The sequence below is a fragment of the Marmota marmota genome, unplaced genomic scaffold (assembly GCF_001458135.2).
Source record: "Marmota marmota marmota unplaced genomic scaffold, marMar, whole genome shotgun sequence".
Taxonomy (NCBI): Eukaryota; Metazoa; Chordata; class Mammalia; order Rodentia; family Sciuridae; genus Marmota; species Marmota marmota.
In genome coordinates, this window is record NW_026003318.1 from 759,287 (window position 1) to 778,401 (window position 19,115).

The following is a 19,115-nucleotide window of genomic DNA, read 5'->3' on the forward strand; positions in this document are numbered from 1 at the left end:
AGCCAGGCTGGTGGCCATCATGTGAACCAGACAGGAAGTCCAGAGCCATGAAAAGCTTCCGCTCTCCATTAGAGAGTCCTGGAAATCACTCTAAAATGGTTTGTGCTCAGTGCCAAGCTGACTTTTATTCCTCTAATTTTACACATCATTTGCTTAAAAACAAAATGTAAATTTAATAGTAGTTTTGGAAAGTGGTAGGTGCTCACAATATATTTGGATAGGAAATAAAAGTAGTTGTACAGTTAACCCAAGTGATTATTTCTAAAGCAACACAATTTTCATAAATTAACATTTTAGAATTATCAAATAGATGCTCATGGATTATTTGCTATTTAAATTTAAAAATTTTTAAATGGTAGAACTTGGTTTCAAGGGTTACATTGTGCAAGCCTGAAGGGAGGATTTTCCCTCTATTGATTACCAACTGTCATGCCAAAAGTCAGTATGGCATGATGGATCTCACACCAATATTGCTAGCTGCTAGACCCATCAAATGGGCAGCAGCCGGCTGGATGAATGGGTCTATATTGAGTCCAGACCTGACCATGGATTTACCTTCATCCCAAATTATACCCATACCCACTATGCACAAGCTTGTGTGACACCACCCTTTGCCATGCTAATAATCAATGATACTGATGGCATAAATATCACTCATACAGAGATCCCTTGTGCAGTCAATACATCCTGCTGGCTCACAAATTGTCTAACCCCTGCTGTGAAAGCTATACGTATATTTAAAATCAGAGTGCCCCCAGCAATCTGGCTTCCAGTGACCCTGTCCAGAGAGAGAGGAGGAGTCCATGGGGCATGGAGATGAAGAACCTTCTGAATGAGATCCTACATCAGACAAGGCATGCAATTAGCCTCATCATCCCTGGGATTATTGCCCTGTGACCACCATCGCAGCCACAACCACTGTCACTGCTTCCCTCACTCAGAGTATCCAGACTGCTCAGACTGTGAACAATGTGTCCACTGCCATGGCATAAGCCTTTGCCATCCAAAATGACTTAAATAAACTGACCTGAGCTGCTATTTTAGTCATTCAGCAAGAACTAGACCTCACCAGGAACAACTAGATATTCTGTTTATGTTGCAGAGGCTCAATTGTGACCCTGAGTTTCATAGCATTTGTGTCACCTAATATGCTGTGTCTAACAATGTAACCTTAGACTTCTCCAGTTTTTCTCTGCATATGAAGGGCACTTGGGATACTAACTATGTTATGACTATGCAAAACCTTACTAAGGCAATTGTCAAAATCAATGAGACGAAGGTGTCTATCTTGACAACCTCTTCTTTCTTCCAGGGACTGACTGAACATTGGGAAAACCTGATAGCCAGATTAACTAATCCTTATAACGCTATTACCCTGGCCCTACTGGTTATTATAGTGATAATATTTTCTTGTGTTGTGAGATGCTTATGTAACCATGTAAAGTCCCCTGAATGAAAAACAACAATGCTGGCTGAAGTCCTTGTGGCACAGTCAGAGTGGGGAGATGTGGGGACAGGTGCATGGAGTACTGAATATGTGGCATACTTAGGGCACCTGAGTGGCAGACCACTCTCCTCGTGCTAGGTACACGAGTGGCAGATGCTTACCTGTAGGCACGCGCTGGAGCGTGAGGCCACATGTTGTGGTCCCAGCGCTTGCTCCACGGTCTGCTCCTCAGTTGGTCGCTGCAAGGACAGTTGGCTAGAAATTGTGTTGGTGGCTGCCTGTAATCTGCCTAGCTGCTGCCTGAGTATATATACATGGTAACTGCTCAATAAAATCAGATATGCTTCCAGCTTGGTCTCCAGAGGTCTTGAATAGTGACTCCACAGCCACACTTTCCTCTACCCTGTTCTGCGGACCTCTTTGCTGGGCAGAGAGAGAGCCCACACAAGTAGCTGCTGGGGAGAGGGTGTTGGGAACTATGGTACATGCCCAGCTGGTGTTCCAAACTGGGAGATGCCCCAACTAAAGATAGTGATGAAGATGGTCCAAGATGGAGGTGGCTGCTTTCATTGGTGGGTGTCGTGTTGGGAGGGGGAAGCCGGACAATGGCATTGGCTATGTGTTCAGAGATGTAGCTCTGTGACGGGCAGTGTTGTGGCTGTCGGCTGTCTTCAGAGCCTGTGTGATGTCTCCAGGTGCAGGCAGGCTACTGTGCATAGGGGACTGTGGCAGTGGCTGCAGAGTCCCAAGATGGAGGTGAGTGAGGGAGCCCCATGTTGGTACATGGGGGTCTACATGGGAGTGGCGGTTGGAGTTCCTGTGGGTGGTAGTGGCTAGGTGTCCTGCATGGGAGCAGCATCTGGAATTTCTGTGCAGGTGGGCGGCCAAGAGTCCTGCTCTGGTGCAGATGCCGGTGGTCCCTCTCGGGCACCTGGGAGACCTGCGTGGGTGAGTAGGCAGTCCTGCTCTGGTGCTGAGGCCTGGAGCCCTGCACAGGCAAGGTGGCCATCTCTCTTTTTCTTTTTGTTAGTTTGGCTAAGAGTTTGCCAAGCTTTTTTTTTTTTCCCCCCAAGTACCAACTCTTTGTTTTTTTGATTCTTTGAATTGTTTTGTTATTCTGTAATTCATTGATTTCAGCTTTGAACATAATTATTTCCTTTCTTCTAATGATTTTGGAATTGGTTTGTTCTTACTTTTCAAGGGCTTGAGATACAATAGTAGGTTCTTTATTTGGGATATTTATTATTTTCTTATGCAGTCATTCATAGGTATAATGCTTGCTCTTAAAACCACCATCATAATGTTCCAGATTTTCTGATGTTTTATCAATATTCACATTTGATTCTAAGATTTTATAAAAAAATTCTCCTTTAATTTTTTTTCTATCGCCCATTCATTATTCAAAAGTGAACACTGTCCAATGCCCACGTGTTTATATGGCTTCTGTAAGTATTTTTGGTGTTGATTTCTAATTTCATTCCATTATGTTTAGACAAGATACAAGGAATTATAATGATATTTTATATTTGCTAGGAGTTGCTTTGTGATCTAAAATATGGTCAAATTTTGAGAACATTCCATGAGCATCTGATAAGAGAAATCAACTATGTTAGATGAAATAGTCTATAGTATCTGTTTATCTATTTCATTTATAATATTTTCTGTGTGTGAAGATTCTCTACTGAGTTTATAACTGGACCTTTACTTAGATTTTGTACCACTGTGATCAAAATGTGCAACAAGAACAATTTAGATGAGGAAAAGTTTATTTGGGGCTCATGTTTTCAGAGGTCTCAGTTCATAGATAGCTGATTCTTGCTCTGGGCCCAAGGGGAAGCAGCTCACCATGGGGGAAGGGACCAGCAGAGGAACACCACACAGTTTGTGATGGGATCAGAAAGCAAAGAGAGGGAGATAAAGGGGTCTAGGAAGAACAGCATTCTAGGCATGGCTCCATGACTCACTCCTGCAGCCACACTACTATAGACAGGTGGACTACCTATAGTTCCTACCCATAGTCACCATACAGTCCATTCAAAGTAGAATGGGCTTATCAGGTCACAGATGTCATAATTTAATCATTTCACCTCTGAATAGTCCTGTACTAACTGTAGTTTTGGGGGGACACCTCATACACAAATCAGAATAATGAATTATCAATTGATGAGTGAAGTGTGTTCAATTCATTCAGTATTATTGTACTGGAGTCTATATATCTTTAATTCAGGTAATGTCTGTTATATGTAATTAGGTGCACCAACATTTGGGGCATAAAAATTTGCTAGCAATATACCTTATTATTGGATTATTCCCTTTACTAGTATTAAGTGACCTTCTTTGTCTATTCTAAGTTTTTGCTTGAAATATGCTTTTTATGAATATTCCTGATGGTTTGGGGCTTCAATTATATGGTATATAAATTTTAATCCTTTTATGTTCAGTCTGTTGCTGTATTCACCAATAAGGATGAGTGTCTTGTAAACAATGTATACTTAGATCGTGTTTTTTAATCCATTCTGCCAGCCTATGTCTTTTAATTTGACAGATGAGACCCCTTAAATTGAATGTTATTACTGAGAGATGTTTATTAATTCCTGCTACTTTTATTATTTCTAATGAATAATTTGTCCTATTTCTCATTTGCCTGTGATTCTTCAAATGAGATTTATCCATTTGTGAACTCAGGGATTTGTTTTTTGAGTTTTTCTACATGTAATATTTCTTTAAGTATTTTCTGTAGGGCCAGCTTAGAAGTCATGAATTCTTTTAGTTTCTGCTTATGTTAGAATTTTTTATTTCCTTTTTTTATTTTATAAGATAACTTTGTTGTATATAGTAATCTGGATTGACAGTTATTTTCTCTCAGGGTTTGAAACACATTATTACAAGTCTTCCTGAATTTTAGCACTTGTTCTGAGAAATCAGAAGTAATTCTTATTGGCTCTCCTCTAATTGTGAACTGATTTTTTTTCTTGAGGATTTTAAAATTCTATACTTGCTGTGCACATTAGTCATTTCAATTATAATGTGTAGTGAAGAGGTTCTTTTTTGATCTTGTCTGTTTGGGGTTCTGAGTTCCTCCTATATTTGGATGTACGTCTCATTCTCAAGATTTCAAAAATGTTCTGTCATTATTATCCTGAAGAGGACTTACAGCCATTAGCCTCCCTCTCACAATATTCTTCAATTCCAATGATTCTTAAATTTTTTCTCTTAATGTTGGCCCAGAGTTCTTTTTACTCTGGTCATAGTTACTTATTTTCTTTTTTATAATGCTGTATGAATATTCTAGACCAGCCACTTTGTCTTCTAGATCTGCCATTCTGTCATCAGTATGATCTACTCTATTAGACTTTTGAGTAAACATTTTATTTGATTTATTGTGTCCTTCATTTCTAAGTTTCTGCTTGGTTATTTTTCAACATATCAATCTCCTTTAAATTTCTCATTCATAGCCTGTATTTACTTCTTTAATTCATTCAGTTATTTTTCTGTGTTCTCTTGAAATTCATTGATCATTTTTATAATCATACTTATGAACTTTTCTGTTATTTTCTCCACTTCAATATCTTTGGAGACAGTTGCAGGTGAATTATGAACTTAGAAGCTGTTGCATTACCTTGTTTTTTACTATTTCTTGTATTGATGTGTTGAGTTTTATGCAGCTATTGGTATGAATTTCTCGTCAATTCTTATGTTTGGGACTTTTTAAGGCATAATCTTCTCTTGCCAAAATGTCCTAGATTGTTACAGACTGAGACCTTTTAAAGGTGTGATATCTATAGACTTTGTGTTAATTCTCTGCTTTTGCTGTAGGAGTAGATGTTCATTAGTGGGGTCCAGAGGCCCTGCTCCAGTCATTCCTACTCAGGGCCTGTTTGTTAGTTGGGTTTTTGTTCTTGCTTTTGTTCTATTCTTTTTTTTTGTTGTTGTTGTTCTATTCTTTGTATGAATGTATCACAGAAGTTTGAGTGTGGTTAATTTGTGTGTGGAGCAAGAGGTACTATCTCCCTTGTCTGGGATTAGCTTGGCAGAAACTTCTCTACTCTATGAAATTTTAGTGTTTTCTTAGATTCCAAGTCCCAAGGTGTAAGACGAAGTAGCCTGGAACATAAGCTGGTTGAAAGCGCTTTCGATGTCCCCTTTCACCAACACAAGATAGGATGGAATGGGAGTGCAGTTTTCTCTGGACAGACTAGCTTGTTGTCCTGCTGGGGTTGGGCATCAGCTGAGGTCTTCGAAGAAATTTCTGACAATGAGGCTCAGCTCTAATCAGCCTATGAGGGGCTTTGTTGGATGGTATTTGTTCTGGAGAGATCTCTTCTTAATTGTTAAGTAGACTTTGATGGCTGAAAAGTAGTTTGATGAAACTGGGCACATGGAGAGTGACCTCTGGAGGACCCGTCCTCGTGTTACTGAGTCTCTACGCCTCAACTGTGGCTACTTTCTGAGCAGGGGAACAGTGGGCAAACACCCTCTCCAATGCCCCCATAACATCTTTGTTTCTGAGACTGTAGATGAGAGGGTTAAGCATGGGTGTGACAATGGTATAGAAGGCAGACACTACCTTGTCCTGTTCAGGTGTGTGGAATGACGGGGGCAGCACGTACGTGTAGAAGGCAGCCCCGTAGAAAATGCTGACCCCAGTCAGGTGGGATGAACACGTGGTGAAGGCCTTTTTGCGGCCCTCAACAGAGCGCATGCGGTGGATGGTGAGCAAGATGAGCGCATAGGAAGTGGAGATGATAGAGATGGGGATGAGCAGCATGAGGACGCAGCAGAGGTACATCAGGGTCTCATACAAGGACGTGTCAGCACAGGCCAGTTTGAGAACTGCAGGGATCTCACAGAAAAAATGGTTGATCTGGTGGGAGCCACAGTAAGGGACATTCATGGTGATGGGCGTGAGCAGAAAGCCATCAAGTGAGCCCCCAAACCAGGCACCAGCAGCCAGCAGAAGACACATCTTGCGGTTCATGAGAACTGGGTACCTAAGAGGGTTGCAGACAGCCACATAACGGTCATAGGCCATGAGGCCCAGCAGGAAGAACTCTGAACCAATCATGGTCCAAGTACAGGAAGATCTGGATGCCACAGGCCACAAAGGAAATGGTCCTCTCTGTAGAAACCATGTCCACTAGGAGCTTTGGGACAGTGGTACAGATGAAAAGGGTGTCCATGATGGACAGCTGGCTGAGCAGGAAGTACATGGGGGTGTGGAGGCGGGAGTCCACCTGAATCAAGACTATCATGACCACATTTGCAGTGACAGCCACCACAAAAATGGCAAAGATGAACGTGAAAACAATCCCCGTGGCCTCCGTGCTCACCAGAAGCCCCAAGAGAACAAAGTCGGAGGTAGACGTTCTGTTTCCTGTTGACATTGCCGGTGGCAGCTCCAGGGGATCAGGGACAGCTCAGGACCAGGAGGAAGGTGGGAGAAGCTAGTTCAGGATGGGGACACCACTCTGCACGGGGGCTGGCGTGGAGGGATTTTCCAGGGCAGGGGCTAGAAAAAACAAACCAGCAAACTCATCCCAGAGCAGCTGCAGAGGTGACCCTGTTTCTTGTTGGCAAGTGGCCCTCCTGGCACTGCCTGTGGTCACGCTGCTGTGTGCAGAGGATGGCAAGGGTAGAGATCTCTCGCCCTGGAGTAGAGATTCGCCACGTCTGTTCTGCTCACTCTACATTATTGTGAGTCTGTGATTTACTTAAACAAGGACAAAATCACTGTCTGAAATTTTCATCTATCTGCTGTCCGTGAGACACGACCCATAGGCTCAATAAAGCCTACTCAATAGACTACTGCTAAAAATGGATTCTGAAATTAAATTAGACTGTCTCTACAAATTTTTCTCTGAACCATTTGTTCAAATTACTCTGTAAGTAGTCACGGCTGCTGTCTTTTTTGTCAGGCCTCCCAGAAGGACCACATGGTCAAGGCTTGTCTTAGAATCCTGATCTGTTAACTTAAATTACATTGCAGAGCCGGGTGTGGTGGTGCATGCCTGTAATCTGAGTGGTGGGAGGCTGAGACAGGAGAATCACAAGTTCAAAGCCAGCTTCAGCAATGGCAAGGTGCTAAGCAGCTCAGTGAGACCCTGCCTCTAATAAAATACAAAATAGGGTTGGAGATATTGCTGAGTTCACTCTCTAGTACTAAAGAAATAAAAAAGAAAATGACATACCATTTCCAAAGGACAATTGAAAATAAATGTTGTCTACAATATGTTTTTTGTTAAAACCCACTGACAGGAAAGAGATGTTCTACTTTTTACTCCAAAAAATTAATAAAGCTATCCATAAAAAATGGGGAGAGATTTTTCTCTCTCTTTGCCACATAAATGAAACAATCCAAATGCATAAACTAGTTTAAGTGAAGAATCCACATTTATCTCTCCATGCACAGTTAGTAGGCTGGGCCAACGCATGATCTTTAACCTGGGTTGTCCGGGAGCTTTCTCACATCCTCTCTGCCCGCCCTGAGTCCCCCTCCAACACAACAACCAAAGTGACCTTGGGGGATATATTCACCCCACATCACTCTCTGCTGAAGCCTGTGCTCAGGGGCCATCATGTTTTGACTCTTACCTTGAAGTCCTCTCTTGCCCCCTGCAATGTGCTGGTCATGGGGCTGAGGAGGTCATCTGCTGGTCCTCTGTCCCCACTCTAGGATCCCAGCCCAGGACCCCTGTCCCAGCTCCCCTTGCCTGAGCCCTTCTGCATGTCTAAGCTGGCCATCTCCACATGTGCATCAGGGAATGGTGCAAAGGCCACCTTCTCAGCAGGTGGCTCTGATCCAGGACTTTGTATTTCTTCATGATTCTTAGCACCATGGGACAGACTACAGGTTCATTTTGCTTGTGTTGGACTCTTGGTTCTGGAAAGTGAGCCCCGTGAGGATGAGGATTGGTGCCTATTTTTTTTTTAACCACTCTCACCATCTAGAAGAATGACTGGTGTGTTGTAAATACTTGTTAAATCATTAAATGGATGGTTTTTAAACACATCACTAATGTAATGCAAATCATGTATTTTTGATTTTTAAGTTAATCCATTTCTTGGATAATTTCTTTTCAATATTTTTAAGTTTGTTTTTTGAAAATGTGCTAATGGCAAACACATTTTCAACAAATGTCAGGCCTGAGCCTGTTCAGTTTGAGGTTGGACACTTGCCTAATGTGCAGAGGCCCTGTCTCCATCCCTAGCACCATGAAACTCAAGACAGACAAACAAGAAAACAAATGCCAGGCCTTTGTGCTTGTCTTTGCTCCAAAATAAAATTGTCATAAAATAGGATCCCTCCACGTTCTCTAAAGAGGCTTAGTTCTAGGAAACAAATTAAAGAAGAATGAAATATGGCATTTGCCGGTAAATGGATGAAACTGGAGATTATCATTCTAAGTGAAATACGCCAATCCCCAAAAAACCAAATTCCAGAAGTTGTCTCTGATATATGGATGCTAACCCAAAACAAGGGAGAGTGGGAAGGGGACAAATAAAATAAGTCTTCGAAGGTCAAACACTAATACAAATTTACTCCTAAATCTCTGAGGTTAATGTATATAAATTTGGAATAATTACTCCCTGAGCCTTAAAATCCAGACACCTGCTCACACAGTCCCTAGATGACCACCTTCTAGACTACACAAGAGGAACTCACCCCTTCCTTTGTGTTCTACACCTGCACTTGCTAAGACAGCTCTTCCTGCAGGCAGGCCCCAGTTATTGTGTTAAAGAGAACTGCAGCCCCCAGTGTTATTAGACATCCAGAGATTGTATTGTGGGGGAAAAAGGTTAAAGTTAGAATTCCTCCTGTATAATAGATAAAAAAAAAGAAGATCGTTATTGTTATGCATGATTTTTTTAACAGCAAGTTTTCATCTCCCTCCTATTACCAGAAACAATTGTATCTTTAAAAAATGCCATGAGACTTATGATTAATGTTCCTCCTTAATGAGTTTAGTGAAGCTGTAATAGGCTTAGCAAGTGTTAAGACCAGTTGTGTGCAGAAGAGTCCTCCTCCTATAATCCCATACATAGCTAGTTCCTGAAACCAAAGGACACACTTTTGTATATGACAGAGACCTTGCAGAGGTGATTAACTCATGGATCTGGGATGAGAACTTTCTAGACTCAGTGCAATCAAAAGGCCTTTGAAGGAAGGAGGGAGGCAGGAAGCAGGAAGGGGTGTTGGAAGCTGGACCCAGACTGATCCAGTCCATGGATTTGAAGTAGAGGGGGCTGTTCAGGAAGTCCCAGGCAGGGGCCAGCTCTGGGGGTCCGACAAACCATGTCCGGCCACTCAAAAACCAAACAGAAATGGGTTCCCATGAGGGAACCACAGCTCCCCCAGCATGAGGAGTTTAACCAGTGTGGCCACCTTTGGGATTCTGACCTCCTGGACTGTAACATGTTAAGCTGGGTTTGTGACAGCATAATATCCATAGGAAACTAACATTCCAATAAATAATTCTCTCAGTTTTTAAGTAAAAGCAAGACAAGATGCTAATAATAAATTGGCCTGCACCTATGCAGTCCTCAGTGTCCCAGGTTTTGACGAGGCCACTTGTAACCCAGCGACAAGGTCGTGACTGAGGCATCACCACCTCTCAGCTCAGAGAGGGGAAGCTGCAGAGCTGAGTCAAGGCTTAGGGACCTGGCCTCCATCTCCCCTGCTCTCTGCTCCTCCTCTTAACTATGCCCAAGGGGCAAGTATCCTCCATGCTTCAGTTAAGTTCAAATCACCTGGTAGAGGTTAAATGACTACAAGGGATAAAGCTATAATCAGGAAAACTTCATTTTCCTTCAAACATAGTCAATAATTAATAAAGTAACTAAAAGAAGTCAATTTTTTAAGAAACTGAAAATTCTTCCTAACTCCTGGGAAATCCCCAGTCCTCAGCCACCTGCCTTCAGGTGCCTGGCTTCATGTGGAGGTAGGACACACACACACTTTTCTCGCCCAATGTCCCTTGAGAAAGACCCTGCAAACTCCTAGCTCAGAAATCTGACATCGAGCCTCTGTCACCAAGGAAGGAGAGCTTCTTATCTCCAAGGGAACAGGGTGCCTGTCCTCTGGGCCTGCTCCCAGCCCTTCACCAACGTCCCCACCATTACATACTGTGAGATCCAATTTGCTTTGGGGGACCTGAGCGTTGAAGGAGATTTTCAGCAAAGTGTGTCGGGAGGAGCTGGCAGAGTTCACTCTAAGCAAGAACCCCTGAGACCAAGACTACTACTTATAACTGACAGAAGGAAAAGCAACACAGGCATTTTGAAAAAAAAGTTGCATGAAGTGTGAATCTAATTTAAAACTTTGTGGAATAAATTGAAATGCTACTAGAGAAATCCTGTCAATGATTTACAAAACTAAAACTATGAATTAATTTAGCATATGTTTTGACCTAGTTGCCTTTTCTTACTGTATTTTCCTAAGCACAAATATCCTCAAATGGGGAGGAGAGGGTTTCCCTCCTTAAACAGCATTTGGAAAATCCTTCAAGGGAAGTGGCCAGCTGTGTGAGCTGAATCCAGTGTCCTCACATGGTACCTGTCTGGTCCTAGCAGCGCACCACACTGCTCTTTCCAACAGGCTTCCTGAGTGTGTGGGTGCTCAGAGGTGCAGACCAGCTCCCCACCCTGGGCATGGACAGCAGTTACAGGGGACTCTTGTTCAGTCTGATGATTCACTGCTGGGCTGACCTCAGTCTCCAGAGTTAATCTCTAAGCGTCACATCTTGGGGGAGTGAGGGACATGGGCCTCCTTTGCTGCCGGGTGGTCTCCTCAGCCCCTCCGGGGGGAGTCATGGACACAGCCCTGGACTCTCCCCCAGCACTGTCTGCCACTACTGGCCTGGTGCCACCTCCTGTCCTCTCCGTCATGTGCCCTGTGAGGCCATCAGTGGAGGGTGGCCACGGGCACAGGCTGGCACCTGAGGCCGTTCCTCCCCAGAGCAGGAGCATGAGGAGTTTGCTCAGCAAGACGCTGGGAAGCAGGGGTGCTTGTTCCTCTGCTGCAGAGGCCCAGGTGCAGGGTGGAGAGGCTGCAGCAGAAATGGGTCCTGCAGTCTGGCCAGCTTGAGCCCTAGTGAGAGCAGGACTGTGTCAACATTGGGGACCAAGGGGGGACCTGCAAATATTGCTGGTAGGAGTGGACATTGAGTCAGTATAAAAACCTGAAAGAGCATAAATTTCACTAGGAAATTTTAATACAGAGATAATCAGATGAGTGGCAGCTTGTACTATTAAAAACTCCTCTTGGCGTTATTTCCAATAAGAAAGCCAGGAGACTGAGCATAGTCGGCTGCACCCACACTGAATCACTTAGGCTTCAGCACATCACGGTGCTCCAAGTGGCCATTGTGACACAAGGGAGGTCTCCAATCCCCCATGGTTTGACAGTTTCACTGTGCTTGTAAGAGAAAAGGGTGGCATGTGTGCGTACTTCATATCCACAGCCACATGGACACAGTCTGACACTCTCCATCTTCAGGCTGAGAGCACTCGGTACCTTCATGGCACATGTCATAGCTGATTTCTTAGAAATACTCAGTGTGCATTATTTTCAAATGAGAACCATTACTTGCAATCAACCCTGCCTTGGGTCAGAGTGAGCTACCTTTTCTCCCTTTGAGGAGATTCCGTAGCTTGCCTGGGAGGAGGGAAAGCCGCTGTCTGCAGAGCCCCATCAGCTGTTCAGAAGCCAAGGCCTCGGCCCGTCTTACCTGTGTTCAGAGAAGCCTCCTGCTTGCACCTATAGGAGCTATAGGAGCCTATGCCCCCTATAGCCCCCACCACCTGTCTGAAGCACCCCCTGGGAGGAACCTGGCAGAAGCCAGTGGTGTCCCTTCATCTGAAGTCACTTAAGAACTAGTGAAGTTGGACAGAAGGTAACTACAGTTCTTAGCTTTTAGCTCAGCATATAGTTCTTTTTTTTTATATTTTTTAGTTGTCAGTGGATCTTTTATTTATTTATATGGAGTGCTGAGACTCGAACCCAGGGCCTCACACATGCCAGGCAAGTGCTCTACCACTGAGCCACGACTCCAGTTCCCCTCAACATACAATTCCATGTGAGCTGGTGAAGCGCATTTAATTTAATTGAGCTTCAGTTTCCATGCTGCCCTTTAAACCCAAGATGGCCTGGAAAAAGGAAAATAATAATAATAATAATAATAATAATAATAATAATTTATTAACTTGAGATGTGTACATAGAGTGCCACACCTTCTAAATGCAGTGGCTTCCACTCGTTCACTACCCTGATATTTATTGACAACATATTCTATGTCAGGAAAATGCCTATGTGCTTGGGAAGCAGAACAAAATGAAGATCCTGGTTTTTGTTACATGATAAGTAAAACTGAATAAAACCAAATGAGCCTAAAGGGCTGATCAAAGGAACAGGAGAAAGCCTGTGGGCTGGTCAGGCTGGCGCAGAGGCGTGTGTACATGAATGGCTCACCTTGCTCCTCTCAGCTGGTTTGTTGCAGCCGGTCAGAACCCACCATTCCACGTCTCCATAATGTTGAGAGAAGCAGGCAAGGGGGGTTTGGCAAAGACCTTGCTGGTCTGTCAGATTTAGGAAGTTCTGCCCTCAACACAATCTCAATGGAAAAAATAATGAACAAAGCTTCCTCTGGTTCAGCTCCTAGTTTTCTCAGGAAACACTCTGTGTTTCAGGTCAAGCTCTGGAGGCCATCTGCCATCACTGTGGCCTGGCCCCGGTACATAGGGACTCCTGTGGGAGTCGGGACTGATGGCCGAGGTCAGGCCTCATAGTGGCACCTCACTGCAGCGCGCCAGCCACAGGTCTGGGTCAGGACTGTGCTGTCACCCCCCAGGCCACAGAGGCCTGCTTTGTCCTCTCCCTCTGAATCAACGTCTGCATAACTGTCTCTAGTCAGCTTATCTGACCACTGCTTTTCTGAAATCTCTCTTAGTGTTTATAGATTAGAGGATACAGGTGCTTTGTGTTTTTCACTGTTAAAATTTTACATTGCATAAATAAAAATATTTACTTACGTAAAACAATATGTGGAAGCCTGAGTTCAGATCACTTCATGTTCACATCTCTCACACACAGAAAGACCCCACAGAAGGTCTTTTTTCTCTCCAGATTGGTCCTCAGGCTCTAAGTAGACCAGTTCACCTGGCATCCGGCAAGAATTAATCATGGCTTTTATCAGCACCTTGCTCTTGGGGGACTTTTGTCCAGGCCATTATCAGGACGACCAAACTGGCAGCTGCGTCCTCCATTACCTGCTCTCTCCTTTGACAATTGTCTGCCAGTTAATATCAAGGTCTGCACACAGTGAAAATCAGACCAGAAGTCACAAGTCCTGGTCTGAGTCTCTGAGTGCCTGTTGCTCAAGTGAGGTGATAATTTGTCTGAACATCAGCTTTTTCATGTCCCATGGGGCTAATTATTTTTTAAATACTTCATAGAACTTTGTAAGGATCAGGTAATACAATTGAATATAATTTGAAATATAGGGACATATTTTTATTTGTCTTTTTGCCATCATCTGGAATGGTGTGTGTCCTGTTGCAAGTATGCAATTGATAATATTAAAATTGATTTTAGGTTTTTGTAATTGTCATTTCCAAGTTAATGCATCATCTTTAATAAAGAGGAAAATCTGGTGACCACAAATGTACTCATATGGAAATTAGGTGAACTAACCTTGGAAAAAAATCTCTTGCTCTCCCTCTTAGGTTGTGACTCATCTTTGGTTCTGAGGAGTGGACACCCACCACGTGCCATGCATGATGGGTTTTCCAGTTGTTTAGAGAAAATCCTTGGGAAGTGTTCATGTAGATCAGCCCTCACAATGTGACACTGTGGAACTGGCCCCGAGTTTGCTGACCTGTGTCTTCAACGGTATGGCAGAATTCACCTCCCTCCATGTCCAGCCAGCAAGGCCCATGACCTCTGCAGGGATTGTCCAAGTGCTCTTCTCTTCCACGTTGCTTTTCAAGTATTTTGAATATTTTGAAATATCAATCAATGTGTAGGTTAAATGCCCTTGTTAATCATGCAAGAAAATTAATCTTGGAAATGCAAGAACAAACACCCTAGCACATATTCACACAGGCCTCGAGTGATGTCCGGGACTCCATGGAAACAAGAAGGAGAGGGAGTCCCAGTGGGGAAGACACTGGAAGTGCAGCATGCAGTGACCTTGTGGAAGGAAAGGGCAGCAGAGGTGCTGCAGGCTGGAGGAAGGAGAAGGAAAGGGCTGTCGGGCCTCAGGACACGGTGTTCACCAGGCTGAACGGGAACACGGGGGAGGATTTTCCCAAATGAATCCAGGCTGCCTCGCGCTCCGGGAAATGCTCCTCCAGCCAACCTTCCATCCCTTTCCTGCTTGTTACTTGTTTAACTTCAGGATAAAGTAAAATTTCCGGGAACCTGGGAGACAGAGCAGGCCAGTGGTGGGATCACTGCAGGGAAGCTGTCCACCTGGGTGGGCACTGCTGGGGGATGCTTCCCTCTGCCTCCGAGTTGGTGCCAGGGAGCAAAGGACGGAGTAGACTTTGGTTAGTCTTTGTCGGCTACACATCACCTGAAAATTGTCCAATTTTTCCTAAGCCTTGTGCTGCTAGAGGAAAGGAGCACCAGTGAACCCCAAGGTGTCTTATTTCTCAAGTTTGAGGCCCCTATGCACAGAAGGAAGTGAAATAATAGGTCATGGAAGGTTCCCTGTCCTCTGGTCAGTTGAAGTTGGATTCAAGTTGACCACCTATCAAAACACCACATCTAACCTCAACTAATTGGAAAAGAAAGGCGTTTCTACCAACATGTCACCAGAGAGACGAAGAGAGAGAACACAGAGCCCATTAGCCTAGAGGACGTAACGATAGCTAGGCAGAGGTCTTCATGTGCTCATTCTGCATTCATCTGTTACCACTTTATTAAATATCAATGGAAGTTGATTTAGACTTTAAAACTTGAAGGCAGTTTCAACTTTCAATCAACCAGTCAAGCAAACAATAATTAATTTCTGGCTAAGCCCTAGACTATGGGAAGAGAGGCATGGTAAGAATCTATCATGTAAATTCATAGCCAAGAAAATAAAGAGATAAAATGTGATTGAAAACACAGAACCTCAAACACAATCCCATGTTCACAAAACTTTTAAATAAGACTGAGACACCATCAGCATCACAGACTATGTTACCCTGTTGACTGTTTGAAACTAAATCATCCAGGACATGGCAAAAGTTCCTTGCAATTTGCATGTGAAAGTTGGTTAGCAATGGGACATGAAGGATCAGGACCCCACGTGACATGCATCCATGCAGGGCACTCCATAGGGGTGCTCACCTAGGGCCAGAGTGCCACCTGCCTGAGAACACTGGCTAGAAAACATTTGCTGCTCCATCCGCACAGGAGCTGGCTGGCTCTGATGCTCTGCCAGCTTCATTTCCGCTCCTGGTAACACTTGCACATGCTGGTGAGCCAGCTGAGGACTGAAGACTGCCGGAAAGACACTGAACGTATTTCAGAACCAAGGACATCTGTCACTGGCCACGAGAGCAGGATGCCCTCGGTCCCCTAATGTTTCCTAGACACATCCCCTGGTCTTATTCTCTGGGAGAAAGCACATCTCCCCAGCAATTTCCTCAGGGCTGAGGCCACCTCTTTATTCCTCAGGCTGTAGATGAGGGGGTTGAGCATGGGGGTGAGGATGGTGTAGAAGGCGGACACCACCTTGTCCTTCTCTGGCGTATGGTAGGAATGGGGCAGCACATTCGTGTAGAAGGCGGCCCCGTAAAATATGCTCACCACCATGATGTGGGAGGAGCAGGTAGTGAAGGCTTTGCGCCGGCCCTCTGCGGAGTTCATGCGGTGGACGGTGATGAGGATGCGCGTGTAGGACACAGAGATGATGGAAACGGGGATGAGCAGCATCAGCACGCAGCAAGCGTACATCAGCGTCTCGTAGAGTGATGTGTCTACGCAGGACAGCTTCAGGACAGCTGGGATCTCACAGAAAAAGTGGTTGATCTCTCGGGACCCACAGTAGGGGAAACTCATGGTCACAGGGGTCAGCATGAATCCATCCAAGGAGCCGCCAGCCCAGGAGCCCAGAACCATGATCAAGCAAATCCTGCGGTTCATGAGGAGAGGGTACCGCAGGGGGTTGCACACGGCCACGTACCGGTCATAGGCCATGAGGCCCAGCAGGAAGAACTCCCCTCCGATCAAGGTCAAATAGAAGAAGATCTGAAGTGCACACCCCAGGAAGGAGATGGTCTTTTCCTTGGCCAGAAGGTCTTGGAGCATCTTGGGGACAGTGACACAGATGTAGATGGTGTCCATAATGGAAAGCTGGCTCAGCAGGAAGTACATGGGTGTGTGGAGGCGGGAGTCCACATGGATGAGCAGAACCATGACCATGTTGGCCGTGACGGCCACCAGGAAGATGGAGAACACCACGGCAAAGATGAGCCCAGGGAGTGCTGGCCGCGTGACGAGGCCCAGGAGGAGGAAGTCAGTGGAGTTCTGGGGCATGGATTCCATGTCCAGGTCACATGGCAGGCCTGGGCTGTGAGACAGAAAGTTGGGGGTCAACTGGTTGTCCAATGATCACTCAGCACAAATAGCATGGCTGAAGCAATGTGGGGTCAAGAAAGAAACAGGAACACAGAACCATTTGAATCCCTGTGACTTTGCCCATGTTCATCGCCCTCTAAGTCAGTGCCAGTCTTTGGGAGAGGTCATCAGGGCCTGGGCTGCATGGGATGGATGTAAGAAGGACATGCTGTGATCCTTTAGGACTTGCACCACCTTTGTTCTCCACCGTCTTCTAGATTCATTTTATAACCTTGTCACTCTGGGTTGGAAGCTTCTCTTAACCCCTACACTGTCTAGCAATCCACGTACCTCAGTTCACTGCATTTAAGGGGCTCTCTGCTGTTAAGATGACCACAGTGTTAGGGTCAGGTGTAGACGCCCCTCTGAGACCTGAGAAATTGATATGAAAGGAACATGGAGCCGAGGTCTCTGGACACATTGGGCTTTTGAGCTGCTGTTATTCCTCCACAGTGGTGAGAACATTCAGGGCATCAGATGTTAGAAGGGCAATCTGGTCACTCCCTTGAGGTCAGGTCCACTGTCCTGCAGTCAGACCTGTGCTGCAAAGGGAGCTTAGACCTTAGCATGGGCTACTCCAGGCACTTGGCTCCCAGTTCTCACAGGACAGCCTGGGGCCAGAGCTGAGGGAGGACCCCTGTGGACTCTGCTCAGCATGCTGGGCTTTGGGTCCTCAATGGGGTCTTTCCGGCTGACACCGGAATCTCTGAAATTTTATGGCTGGGTACTGGCCACAGCACAGAGGGACAGCCTAGCTGCTGTCCGGTGTTGTTCAGCCACGGCCTTGGCAGACTCCCTGAAGGGGTCAAAAGCCGCCACCCCCCCACCAAGAAGGGGTTGTTCCAGGAGCCCTGGGCCAGTGGGTCTTCTAGCCTTACATTTATTTCTCTACAGTGTTCTGAATCCTCTATGTCTGTAAATAAAAATAACTACAGATGGGAAAGAAATATCTAAATTCAGAGTAGAAAACACAGCAGTATTGAAACTCCTTCACATTGATTAAATTAAAGGAATCCTTGTTCTTTTTATTCTAATATAGCCGTAATGCCTACCTCTTTGATATAGTCAAAGGTATTGAGAGGCAAATTGTCCATTTTATTATTAGCGTATAATGGCCTTTCTTCATTTCTATGACACCCTGTGTTGGCCAGCAGTACTAGACAGTACACCTGCATCTTTGGCTCCAAAACATCACGTATGTGGTCTCTGAAGCATCAAGCAGAAATGACTGCCCTGGGCTGGAGCAGAGTAGGAGAAGTATGGAGGAGCATATCTCGGCTCAGCGTTCGCCTGAGATGGGGATTTATTGGAAGAAACCATCCCTATGCGTGAGGACAATCCAAAGAGAAAGTGAGAGAGCCTTAGTATGGGCAGAGGCGAAGCTGTGTGAGACAGCTCATCAACCGGGGGTGGGGGGAAAGCAGGCCCCGAGAAGAGAGGCCACTCCCGGCAGCTGGGCGAAGCCAGCTCCCTTGTCCCTCCTTAGTATGTGCAAGACTCCCCGTGATAGCCTCAGCTCAAATCGCAAGCCAAGAAAGACACGGGTAGTACTGTGACTAAGGCCCGACCCGTGGGCTTCTGATCCACCGCTGGCAATCAGCAGGTTTGCGTAGGAAGGTGTCACCCTGGCCCACCACCTGTCTGTCAGTCAGGTGACCACGGCTGCCGAGTGCCTAAGGCTGCTTCCTCTAAAGCAGCTGACAAATAGCCTTCTAAATTACATTTTGAAAAACTGTAATGAATGACAATGTGAAAAATGAACTGTCAGATCAGGCTGGGCAGGCAGCAACCAAAGTTGGCAGATTTAAAAGGGCCGCTGAACAGGCTTTATTGAGATATCACTCCCGGGCGGAACTCGATCAGACCCACAGAGGGGACAGGGGAAGGGTCTGAGGAGAAACCGAGTGGAAGCGCCATTAAGTCGCCACCAAGTCGCTGCCACCGACCTAACATGAACATTACCTAAAAATTAACTGAATTACCCTGGAAAATAGCAAATTGCTTTTGAGTTAAAGCACAGGACCGAGAGTTGTGCTTCAGTTAAGTCAGCTTACATCTCAAATG

At 45.2% G+C, this 19,115-nt stretch overlaps 2 protein-coding genes across 2 annotated transcripts; both read right to left on the minus strand.

The window, feature by feature from the left end:
* Positions 1 to 5,870: 5,870 nt before the first annotated feature.
* On the minus strand, positions 5,871 to 7,242 carry LOC107160368 (olfactory receptor 2T11-like). The gene is given in 2 exon segments (XM_015507048.2): positions 5,871 to 6,515; positions 6,517 to 7,242. Coding segments are annotated over 2 exon segments (960 nt in total). The 5' UTR covers positions 6,832 to 7,242.
* An 8,471-nt stretch (positions 7,243 to 15,713) lies between these two features.
* LOC107160317 (olfactory receptor 2T2) lies at positions 15,714 to 17,011 on the minus strand. Its single transcript, XM_015507000.2, has one exon. The coding sequence runs from the start codon at positions 16,977 to 16,979 to the stop codon at positions 16,011 to 16,013; it is 969 nt and encodes a 322-aa protein (XP_015362486.1). The 5' UTR covers positions 16,980 to 17,011; the 3' UTR covers positions 15,714 to 16,010.
* Positions 17,012 to 19,115: the final 2,104 nt, after the last annotated feature.